The sequence below is a fragment of the Sapajus apella genome, unplaced genomic scaffold (assembly GCF_009761245.1).
Source record: "Sapajus apella isolate SASKATOON/1434 unplaced genomic scaffold, GSC_monkey_1.0 scaffold19, whole genome shotgun sequence".
NCBI lineage: Eukaryota > Metazoa > Chordata > Mammalia > Primates > Cebidae > Sapajus > Sapajus apella.
In genome coordinates, this window is record NW_022436959.1 from 1254029 (window position 1) to 1266770 (window position 12742).

Here is a 12742-nt window from a genome sequence, read left to right on the forward strand (position 1 = left end):
CCCTCCTCTCTACCTCTGGGACTTCTGGGTAGGAAAGGGGGGACCTACTGCCTAAAAGGAGAATCGACCAAAATGTGTTCATAAGAGGTCTGTCAGTGCACGGTGGGTGGGCAACAACCAAGGCAAATTGCTGGCTCTTTGGACAGTTTTTCCACCTGTGGAACAGTTTTGACATTTTGTGCCAGGAGACCCATGGTTAACTTAATCATCAAGAAAGGCAAACTGAGCCATTGGCATCCATAAAGGAGATACTTTGTTAATGGCAGAGTGTTAATAACTGATCATTCTCTCACCCACTCAATCTCTGCTGATATTCCCAGCAGGGCCCTGGGAACCTAAAGAAGAAAATTGGTCTTTTCCCTTGAGGTGTCTACTGCAGAGGCATTTGTTCATGTAGTCAGTCATCTACTCAGTCAGCATGGGAGTGCCTGAAATAGGATGAGCTCTGAGCATAGGATGCAAATGGGGTAGCAGGGGGCCTTTCTGGAGCTTAGAGTCTACTATGTTTAACAGAGGTCAGTGCAGCAGGCACATTTTTATGGAGACAAGAAATGCTGGGTTCTTCACAGAGGTACCAGAAAATGTCTGATTGAGACTTGAAAAGAATTGTCATGAGTAGATGGAAACTCAGTTAGAAGGCTTTGATTTACAAGGATTGAGGATTCTAAATTCAAACTCTATAATGTATAAAAATAAGCTGATTGTGGCTGTGTGCTTTAAGGTGGGCATTCTCGATACTTGTCCCACTGGATTTGGGGCTTTTAGTTCAATAGTCAACATGAAATCACCAGAGTGAAGATCTCACTAGATCCAGTGATTCAGATAGGTGTATATTTGGTTTAAAAGAAGATTCTATCTTCCTATTTGCCAGAATTAAGCATTTGTTTTTCCAGTGTGATGCTTAAACCTGAAATAAGAAGCATATTCTACTGAAGCTGATATCCTAGCATCAGTTTGAAAATGCTGGTCTTAGCCAAAAAGCCCTTTATTCACATTTACTTCATACATCATTCATTCATTCATTCATTCATTCAGCAATGTATTGCGCATCTCCTTTGTGCTAGGTGCCAGGAATCCAAAGATAAATATGACCGGGCCCCTGGCCCTAGGTATCCAGTAGATAAGATTTATATATGTCTCTGCTCAAAAAAATTAAACACAGAGGGAGCCTGGGAGAACTGAGAAAGGCTGATGCAGGAAATGGCATCTGATCTAGCTTTTGAAAAGGAATTGGCCTGGCAGAGAAGTGAGGAGAAGACTTTCCAAGAGGAGGAAACGATCTGAAAAGGGGCAGGGGCCTTTGCTCATGTGAAAAGCATCCTCTGATTGGGAAACATTGAATTTAGACTATAGGACTGATGGGAATGGGGAGAAGAGTATGGATTGGAGAACTGTTGGCCAGTTATGCTGCTAAGATAGACTGGGGCCAGAGAGTTATAGCTGCCTAAAGATGGTAATCTCCTCTGTTATATACTACATGAATGAGTGGTTTTTGCCTTCTGAAATAGAAATCCAAATTTGTAGATATCTGAGCAGCAATACACTATAGTTCTCAAATCTACTGCTATGTCTATGACCATATTTAACACCCACACACATGCCAAGCTATATCCTGTGTCTTTTATCAAAATGCTTTGCTCTTGTAATGACCTGGATAGAGAACCAATATAGTTAAGTGAATGCTAGCAAAATGGCCAAATGTGGTGAGTTACCCTCAAACAACGTAAGGATTGGCAGCCAACCCTGTACACTGAATACATATTGCATAAAACTCAACTCTTGTGATCAGTCAGTTCCTCATTTGACCCATGGAAGATGGCAGTCCCCAAACCCCAGAAGCCATTTTTCTGGGCATCCACTGACTCAGCATGCCTTGTCTTCTGTCCCAGGGCCAGAGTGTTGAGTACAGGGTCAGGAGCCTCAGGGCATGGAAGGGTGTTTGGTGTCCTCTGCCTCCACTCTCCCTAGAAATCAGGCTTCCTCCACATGACAAGGGGACAAGCAGGCATCAGCACAGCAAAGTACAGAGAGAAGCTGCTTCTGGATGTCATTTTTCACTGCATTAAATCCAGAGGAATAAAAGAGCTTTGGTCATGAGCAACAAAGCCCCAGAGCTTCCGATGTCTAAGTGAGTGTTGTGGTGTGTGGAGGCAAGAAGGCCCTGAGGGGGACACGGATCAGTGATAGTCTACTCCACCACCACCTGGTGCCTTATCCCTCATGGACAGTGTGGACAGGTGGCAGCTTCTGGAGTGTTAGCCTGAAAGGTGCCATTGCTCCCAGCTTTGCAGCCTCCCTGCTCCAAGTACTGAAGAGCTGACCTTCACCAGTGACTCAACAACAGCAAGCCAGAGACATCAATAAACCCATTATAAGCGATAGCACCCTTTAACACAGACATGCAGCTCAGAGAATTAATTCCTCCCACCCCCTCCCAGGCAGCTTTCGTGAAATTAAAGTGGGAATTGACATTATCACGAATTTCCCATTTCCTGCCTGTGTTTATCAGAAATCTAGGTCATGACAGTTCCAATCATTCACGTCGTGAGTGGTATATGCCATAGAAGGGCAAAGCCCAAAGTTTGCATGCTCCCTCCTTTTCCTTCCTTCTCCATCCCCCTGTAGAGGAGAAAGTATCACAGCAATAACCATGTTGACACTCTGGTCTCAAGTGACTTCAGCACCCTGTCGGGAGCACATCTGGGCTGCAGTGCTGTTCCCACCAGCTCTTGTCAGCAAGGAATGATCAGCCATGTGATTTCCCTGAGCAGTCGGGCACTTGCCACCGAGAGTCAGCCCAAAGTGGCCTGGATGAACTTTGCCTTTTCCTGTTTACCTCTGAGGCCCCTCACGCCACTGTAATATCTTGACTGGTTGTTCAGAAGCAAAGCTTGCTCCCTCCTTTCTCTCCAGTCACTCAAGTATGAGTCAGAGAGTTTTCCTAATAAATGACTCTAAAAGATTAGTGAATAAATCGTCGTTTTGATGAATGTGCCTAATCTGAGAATAGCTTTTACGAATTTCTGAAATTATTGTGTAGCATTTTGTTGGAAAAAAGTTTGAAGAAGGAATAATGACCTATGACCTAACACTTTACCACAATTATTTTCATTTCACATATTTCCTTCCAGTCTCTGTCCACAGGTAGGCATTGTTTAATTGTGATTGGTATATTCACGGTGTTCATGTCTCCTGTTTTTCTCCACTTAACTTCAGATATCCATCATTATCTCACTGAAGGATTGGCCAAATATATTTCTCTTGGTGGCTAATTTATGATTTCTTTGTTACCCAAAAGAGGGAGAGGTTAGTTTCTCGTAATGATCTTTCAGAAAATAATATTTAGCTTTTGCTTTGTTTTTAATTTTTCTTTTGGAATTATCTCAGGCATAGCATCTCTGGTTCTTGATATGTATTTTCATATTAATTTTTTTTAAAAAAAGGATGATATGAATTTATAGTACTAATAGTAAGGCTGTGACTGTTTTAATTATAAATTAAAAGGCCCAAGAGAGATGGTTATGGAAACAGATGCTATACTTCATGACAATTAGTTTTTGTTTGTTTGCTTGTTTTGGCAAACTTCCTTTTTACATTATTGTCTTTACTGGGTAGGCCTGAGTCAGGGCCTAAAGAAGAAGAAGAATAGAAAAATGAGGAGAGTATTTTTGCAGAATAGCTCCTATTCCATGACTCAGCATTTTTTCCTTTGCTTGTTTCTATTTCTGTCAAGGTGAGGAGACCTTTTGAGTGTGAGATGCTGGTAGGTCTATCCTCAGAACAAGACCTGCCCCCTCTCAATGAGGGACAGCTGGAGGTGAATAAGACACAGAGAACTCCACAAAAGCCAGAAATAGCTGGGTGATGGATCGTGTCGGGAGGGGCATGCAGCCACTTTGGAATAATTCTTTAATCCATCTGAAATTCTGAAATCTGTAGGCATTGACCTCATCTTTTTGCCTTTTATCTTCTTTCTGGGGCATTTTTGCTGTGTGTCACAGGCCAAAGACAAATCCGCTAAGAGATATTAAGGTAGAGAATAATGTGAAGAGATCTGGCTCCCTAAGAAATAATGTTTTGTGGGCAATTACTGAGCAGTGTGGCTTGCAGATCACAGCAGGGGAGAGAGCTGGTCATCACTGGTGCCTAATAGAAGCACAGAGAAGGAAGGCACACTAGAACCTCCGTACTGGAAGAGTACAGAGCATTGGTTTGGATACACTTGGCCCTTCCCTCCAGACTAGGAGTCCTCAGGATGCTGACATGAGCTGATGACTCTCATCTTCTACTGACCGCTCAGACCACTAGAATGATCGTTCTACACAGTACTGGTACAGCATGTACAGTTTGAGAAGTACAGTTTAATGTGCATATTAGACATGACACTGAGTGCCTTGGCCATTGGTCATTCACCTGCAATTAAATGAAAATGTCACTTGGTCACTGGACCTTAGGGCCTGGCTTGTTGCATGCATTCCGCAGGTTATCACCAATGAGTGAGCCTATGCGTCTCATTTATACCTTACAGTCTCTTCTGGATAAAACCTAGGCTTTCTGTAGCCTTTGGTGTACAGTAGCTCAAAGGTCAAAGGACAGATGTAAAGATTATGGATTCACCTAGAGGCCTCCTTACAGCTGGTATAGCATCCACACTTTAGGGAAATCATACCTCCATGGCCTCTCTTTGATCGTACCTCTTTGGTTTCTGTCTGTCTTAGGACGATAGAAGGAAGGGCAGCTATTAATGCTGTTGATTGGGAGTTTATTGTTTTTTGTGGCCTCTCTGGAAGGGAAATGCTGAAGGTAGGAGAATAACACAGTTTTGGAGGGGGCCATCACCTTGGACACTCATTGAACCTCTCTAAGCCCTGCCCCATAAAAAGGATGAAAACATTTGCTACATGCAAATTAAATGAGAGTTCACAGACCACCCTGAATAGAGAAGGAACCTTGAACAGCATGGTTCCTCCTTCCATCAGCTTCATTACAGCTACACCTGCCCAGACAAGCTGGCCCTATTGCATGGTCAAGGTGCAGCCATTTGCAACTGCAAAATGAAAGGTGCTGACTTTCCTTAATGTGCTATTTTCTCTCATCTCTTGTAGGAGGTGCTTGAACTCGCTTTCTCCATCTTGTATGACTCGAACTGCCAGCTGAACTTCATTGCTCCTGACAAGCATGAGGTAAGGATCTCTGGGGGGATAATTTATGAGAAAATGTAACCTTTCCTCAAGAAAAATATTAGAAAGAAAGAAATTTCACTTAAGAAAAATAGACCTGCCTGAAAAAATGATGAACCAAGGGGCATCTTGCTGACTTGGAGTAGAATAGAAACCTCTTGAAATACTGCCTGTTACAACAGATTCAGCTTCTTAGTAGCCTGATTGATAGTTTATGGTAAAGAAAAAGGATGTACAAAGGCCTAAAATGCAGCAAAGGCACAGTTGTTAATCCAGAGAAAGAAGCGCCCTGGTTACAGCTTTGGTTTTCATTGAATTTTTCGTTTTTGGTCTGGATTTTCCCAAGATAAACTGGTCTCTCTTCTTTAAAACATCTGAGGAAGTAGGTTTTCTACCAAATTTCTTTAAGCTATTTTAAGAGGTTTAGGGCTGTCTCTGCTGTTGGGATTTTATTTTCAAGATGCTTTTATTCCTTTCTGACATCTTGTTATATGTATAATTTGTTTCTCTTCTTGCAGCACGCTGTCAGCTATATTTAAAATATTTAGCATAAATCTAGGAAAATGCATTTGTAAGATAAAGTAGCAGTTATGGCTGATTTAACTTTCTTTTATAAACTGGAACCCAACATCATGCTTGAAACTTTTATTTTTAGATGATACCATTCAAATTTTTGTTTTGCGTGTGATTGCATAAACAGCTTTTAGAAAGGAAGAGAACATTTTAATAGAATCTGACTTTAGTTCCCCATTTCCCCTAGGACATTTAGCTCATTTAGAAGTTATTCAGTATCTGGTTTTCACTGGTTTGAAGCTTCTGAATAAAATTGTATATCCCAAAGAGAGAGGAAAGATTAGACACAAATCCTGCATTTAGAATGGTGCTTAAATATAATTCTGTGTCACTTGACATTTAGTTTGCTGAAGGGTAAGACTTTGTCTTCATCTTTCTGAAAATAGATACTGTGTCCTACTGTTTCTGTTTTTAAATAAAATTGTGGTTCTACACAGGCCACCATATTCAAGATGTATAGAGTTGTATAGGAAACTACTTAAAATAGTAGAACTTTAGATGTTATTTAAATCTATGGGAGGCTGTTTTCCCCAGTGTACATTAATTCCAGATCAGGATAAATGCTCTGGGACTGCCAGATTTTTATTCATATCTACCACTCCTTGCAGATACAATGAAGAGAAAAATGCCATATGCTTGTGAACACTTTTAATTACTTCAAACCACTTTCCTCTCTATTACCTCATTTTATTTCCATAATTACTCCATACAATAAAAAGTTCTATTACAGACATTGTCATTTATCAAATGAGCAGGGAACGACCTCTCAGAATTGAATACATCAACAATAGAAAGGTTAATACAGCTGGCCCTTAAACAGCCTGGGGGTTATGGGGACTGACCCCCCCACAGTTGAAAATCTGCCTATAACTTTTGACTCCCCAAAAACTTAACTGTCAGTAACCTACTGTTTACCAGAAAGAAGCCTTACCAACAGCATAAGCAGTTGATTCACACACACTTTACTTTTTATGTGTATTATATACTGTATTCTTTATTACAATAAAGTAAGATAGGGAAAATAAATGTTAAGAAAATCCTAAGGAAGAGAAAATATGTTTACTATTCATTAAGTGGAGGAGCATCATCATAAAGGTCTTCATCCTCATTGCCTTCACACTGAGTAGGATGAGGAGGAGAAGGAAGAGGAGGGGTTGGTCTTGAGGTGTCAGGCATGGCAGAGGCTCGAGAGGTGGAAGAGGTGAAAGGGCAAGCAGGAGAGACAGGCACACTCGGTATAAGTTTTATTGAAAACAATTCCATGTATAAGTGACCCACACAGTTAAAACCCATGTTGTTAAAGGGTCAACTGTAAGTATAACGAACCTGGCTTACTCTCTGCCAGGCACCATTAATGCTTTATATGTATATTTCACCCCAGTTAACCCTCAGATAGCTCTAAAAAAACAAACTCATATTATTATCCCTATTTAATAAAAGAGGGAAATGAGGCAGGAGAGGCTGAGAAACCTGTCCAAAGTCACACACGTAGTAAGAGATGGAGCTGGGATTTAAACACTGGTAGTCCTGCTCCAGAAGCCCCTCACTTAACCCCTGCACTGTAGAGCTAGGTAGGGAACAAGAAGGCACTGAGCTCACACATTCCTGGCAGGCCCATCGCTCAGCTTCTGCAATCACCAACTCACGGCCAATCTCGTTCACCTGTGTTCCCATTCACTCTTCCACCATCACCCAGCTGCCACCCTTGATTATTATGAAGCAAATCTGGGTATCATTTTATTTATAAATATTCCTGTATGCATCTCCCAATAATACTCAATTTAGAAAAACATAACCGCAATACCCTGATCACACTTAAATAAATTAATAATGTTGTATTTATTTATTAAACCATGTGCAGTCAGTTTTCAAATTTCTCTGTCTCATTTGTGTGTTGTTTTCTTTTAGACTTTGTTCAAGTCAGAATGCAAATAAGATCCATGCATTGCAATTGGTTGACATGCTTTTTAGGTTTCTCTGAATCTATAGGTGTCTCTCTTTGTCTCTCTGTCTCACACAATCATGAGCATGTGATTGTAAATTGTATAATTTTTTCCTTGAAGTTTATTTATTGGGAAAAACAGGCCATTAGACCTATAGTGTTGTTGATAGTCTAGATGGTGCTGATTATAACTCTATGTATTAACTTACTGTTGCTACCGTAACAAACTGTCACGAACTTAGTTTTAAATAGTACACATTTATTTTCTTCCAATTCTGGACTTCAAAAGTCAAATGCAAATATCCTGGGCTAAAATCAAGGTGTCAGTAGGGCTGTCTATGTTCCTTTCTGGAGGTGCTAGGGAAGAATTTTCCCTTGACTTTTTCACTCAAGAGTCCACCTGCTCTCCTTGGCCTCCATCTATCCATAGCAGTGGCTGGTTGAGCCTTTTCATTGCATCACTCCGGCCTCCTCTTTCGTAGTCGGATCTCCCTCTATCTCTCACTTCTCTGACTCTGACTCTTCTTCTGCTTCCTTCTCTCACTTTTACATTGGGCCTGCCTGGATAATCCAAGATAACCTCTCTATTTGAAGGTCAGCTGATAGCAATCTTAAGTCCCTCTTCCATGGAACCTGATGTATTTACAGGATCCAGAGAGTAAGATGTGAATGTCTTTGGAAGGTGGGTATTATTTTGCCCCCCACAACCTACAATATAATTTCATGTGTTCATCCGTTCCCTGTATGTCCTATAAACTGTAGTTAAAGGATTAATCAAATTCAGCCTCCCTTTCTAAGCAGCAGCAGTGTGTTTGTACTTTCATAGTGACTTCTTGCTCATCTTTCTTGGATATTAGCAGCCACTGATGATCATTGCCTGGATCCTTGGATCCATTCAAGGTTACAAATGGTTGATATCTTAATTCTAATATTCCTTCTTTATTTATTAAAGGGATATATAAAAAGAAGCTGGCCTCATCAACTATTTGGTTACCCTAAAGTTACACAATTTGCATATGGTAGTCAGGATAAATACTGGATTCTCTTTACCAGTTTTCAAAATAGTAAGCATCTTTCAAAGAATAACATTGAGGTGTTTGGGAGATTGAATATCATTAGGAAGTCATGCAATTAAACATAATTGCGTCTCAATATGTTGCAGTTATTGTCATAATTAGTGTCTAGGTTATCCTGTCTGGAACAAGTGGGAACACCATAGGGTTGGCATCTGAGTCCTATTGGAAAGACCCCTTATGTCTTCGATAACTTTCTGGCATTCTGGTATGGTGGGATGCTCCAGGTTTATCTTTATGTTTCCTGCCTTTTCTCTGTGGAGCCCTGATTACTTGTAGTGGGAAATAGTATCTAGTGACCAGAATCTAGCATAAGGTGTGCTTATGGTCATTGCACACCATGCTGCAACAGAACTTGGTTGGTCATTATTTTTTAGGCCTTTTTGGGGACACAGCTAGGAGTTTTTTGTTTTTTTTTTTTTAAGATAAAATACATAGTGAATTGATAGTGATAGTTTCAACTCCAATTCAGTATCAGTACTATAGTATCAGTACTTTTATTTATTGGTTGATGTACTTTCAAATAAAGTTTTCTGTGCCTGTTGTTTCTCAAAAGAAAAACACTGCAAAAATGTTCCTGTGGGTTAATCTATACTAGGAAGCTAGCCAGGCCTGGGAAGGCTGTGCACAAGAGCAGTAATCCCCAGGACTGGGGGATTTACCATGAAACAGCGTGAAAGCTGGAAGGGGCCCTTGAGAATGGAGAGTTCAGTGGCACGCATACCTGCATGCTCATCAGAGTTTTCTAGGAAGCAAAGTCTTCTCACCCCAGATCTACATGATCAGGATCTCCAAGGCCAGAGCTAGGTGTCCACTTCTGTCAGCATTATTTACGAGAAAATGGATGATTAGACATGTTCTGAATCAGATCATGAGGACACTAATTCTTCCAGAAATCCTTTAGCACTAAATTGATGTTTCAATGAGTTAAATGCCTTGGCTGAGATCACATAGCCAAGGTAGGACCAAAGTCCTCCAATTCAGTGCTGCCCTACTCAAACACAGATCTCACATGAACCCATCATGCACCTCTTCGACTTAAAAAGTGGTACCACTGATGTGTATCATGGAAGATTTTCATCACATCATGGTAACTGGATATTTATATAGTGCTTGCAGTATACTTTGGGTACGTTTATCTTGAGATCTGCTGCTATGGAATACAGCCCAGAAAACTACAGTGCAAAAGTAGGTTAAGGAGTGTCTGGAATTGCCACTGGACCTAGTGAGGAAAAAGAGGAGGGAATCTAGAGTACATGGTAGAAGGAAGACCAGTTCAACAAAAGAGGAGGACAATTGCTGTTACAGAATCCCATATAGGACTATTAGAAACCTGACTCCAGTGGATGCATGGAGCCCAGCATCCAGAACGTAAGCATTTTTCTGAGATGCTGGCAGCTGGACTGCCTCTTTCACCAGGTGTCACAGTTCTCTTTCCACGTCAGTACAGAAATCCAGCCTCTGGGAAGGAAGCTAACAAGAGCAAAGCAGATCCTCAGACAAACAAGCCACAGTTCCTCCTTCTCCTCCCTCCCCCATAGAGATCATAGTCTCCTGGGAAGACAAAAGGCTATGAGAGGAGAAGAATCAGACTCAGTGGGGTACTCTGAAGGGCTTTCCAAAACAGATAATGTCCCCAGGGATCAGGCCTCAGTTATCTGGTGAAAAGAAACCTTAGGAACTGGAGATAAGGCTAAAACGGTCCCCAGACAGGCAGCCAACCCTCCTTCCATTAAGATTGCCCAATAATTTCAACCATTTTGGCTGCCCGACGCTAGGCAGCAGAAAGCTATTTCCTAGCTCTTTAGCTGAGAAATACTAAGGAGGGACTACATTGGCCCCAGCGTGGGACAGGGCTGTCACTGTGCATGCTGGGAATCAGTCAGGACAGGCAGAGATGAGCTACTAGACTTGGAACCATGACTGGATTCAGCAACGAAGCTTCACCTGATGTTGAGTCCAGGGCTGTTGGGTAGATTCCACCAATACCTCAAAGTCATAGACTCCCATATAGGTGGGATGTTAGAGATGTTACATTGCAAGTCATGGAGAACTCCAATCCTCAGCCGTTACAGAGAGGCATTCTTCGCAGAGAAGAGCACAGGCACTGGAGTCAGATTGCTTGGATTCACATCCCACCCAGTCTCCATAAGACTGAGTCACTTAACTTCTCTGTACTTCAGTTCCTTCACCTGTAAAACAGAGATGATAACAGAAATATCGACTTTACACTGTGATGTTGTGAATATGAAATGACAAAGTAGGCAAAGCACTTAGCACAGAGCCCACTGTATGATGAGTATTCACTGTTAGCTGTTTTTACTATTAGTACTTCTGTAATTGTCACCAGTAATGATGGCTGTTGCCTCCCTTCCTGCCAGTACTGTATCTGGACAGATGGACTGAATGCGCTACTCGGGAAGGACATGATGAGCGACCTGACACGGAATGACCTGGACACCCTGCTCAGCATGGAAATCAAGCTCCGCCTTCTGGACCTGGAAAACATCCAGATCCCTGATGCGCCTCCGCCGATTCCCAAGGAGCCCAGCAACTATGACTTCGTCTATGACTGTAACTGAAGTGGCCGGGCCCACACGTGCCCCTTCCAAAACTGGAACACCTAGTTAACAGGAGAGAGGAATGAAAACACGCCCACGCCTTGGAACCCTCCATTGGTAAAGGGAAGCTGTGGGTCCACACTCCCTTGAGCCTCACCTCTAGCCCTGGCAACTTTCAGCCCCTAGCTGGCATCTTGCTCACCGCCCTGATTCTGTTCCTCGGCTCCACTGCTTCAGGTCACTTCCCATGGCTACAGTCCACTGGTGGGACAAGAGCAAAGCCCACTGCTGGTAAGAAGGCCAAAGGGCCCTTCCATCCTAGCCCCCTGCAGGCATGCCCTTCCTTCCTCAGGACAGTAAAGCCAGCAGCCCCAGACTGCCCCAAAACTTGCCCACCAGACCAAGGGGAGTGCCCCAAGGCCCCCATCTGGAGGAAATGGCCTAGCTACTTGACGAGAAGACCAAACCCCACATCCCCCTTTCCCGTCTCTAGAATCATCTCGCACCACTAGTTCCACTTGAATTGAGATCTGCACTCAAATCTCCTCCCACCTCCCTCCCTGCTTTTGCCTTGCTCTGTTCCTCTTTGGTCCGAAGAGCCTCAGCTGCAGCCTCCTCATGATCCTCCCTAGCATCAGTTTCCCAAACAGTTCACAGGTCCCATGCCCACTTTGCGTCTGCACTGTGACCATAACAGATCCTCCCTCCTCACCAGCTAGTCTGGAGTTTCCTCTCCCTACCCCAGGCCAGAACTGCCTTCTTCATTTCCACTCATGCTCCCAGCCTCTTAGCTGAAAGCACAAATGGTGAAATCAGTAGTCTCGCTCCATCTCTAATAGACTAAACCTAAATGCCTCTAGGACGGGCTGTTGCTATCCAAGGATTTGGTGTTACCTTCTCCTGGGAGGTCCTGCTGCAAAATGAGTTCCACAGGATGGTCAAGCTATCAGACATCCAAGTTTACATCATTGTAATTATTATTGGTATTTACAATTTGCAAGAATTTTGGGTTCTTTTTTTTTTTTTTGCTTTGTTTTTGTACAAAAGAGTCTAACATTTTTTGCCAAGCAGATATATATTTAATGAAAAGAAGAGATACATAAATGTGTGTATTTCCAATTTTTTTTTAATTATTTTAATCCCAAACATCTTCCTGAAAATAACATTCCCTTAAACATGCTGTGGAATAAAATGGATTGTGATGATTTGGGGAGCTAGTGTTTTGATTTAGTAACTTAGGTTCCTGGTAATCAGTCATCAGCATCACCTGGGAGCTTGTTGGAGATGCCAGCTTTTCAACTCCACCCCAGACCTGCTAAATTAGGTGATGTGTGTATACATGGGTTTGAAAAACACTGCTTTTGGAAACCCTCCACCATTGCTAGGTCACCATAGGCTCTGAACATCAGTGAA

The 12742-nt window shown here is 42.3% G+C and overlaps 1 protein-coding gene across 12 annotated transcripts in view; it reads left to right on the forward strand.

Annotated features, from left to right (window-relative positions):
• Nucleotides 1-12534, forward strand: part of ELMO1 (engulfment and cell motility 1) — a 569594-nt gene extending 557060 nt beyond the window's left edge. For 10 of the 12 annotated variants that reach the window (XR_004271412.1, XM_032286647.1, XM_032286644.1 and 7 more), the window contains 2 exons: nt 5106-5183; nt 11150-12534. Coding sequence is in view for 10 of the 12 variants with exons in the window: in XM_032286647.1 (XP_032142538.1) it covers nt 5106-5183; nt 11150-11350 (279 nt within the window). In the remaining 2 variants the exon portion in view is untranslated. Of the gene's footprint in view, nt 1-5105; nt 5184-8270; nt 8378-11149 lie in introns of those variants that run through there. The other 2 variants (XM_032286648.1, XR_004271414.1) reach the window with 2 other exon arrangements.
• The last annotated feature ends 208 nt before the right edge of the window (nt 12535-12742 follow it).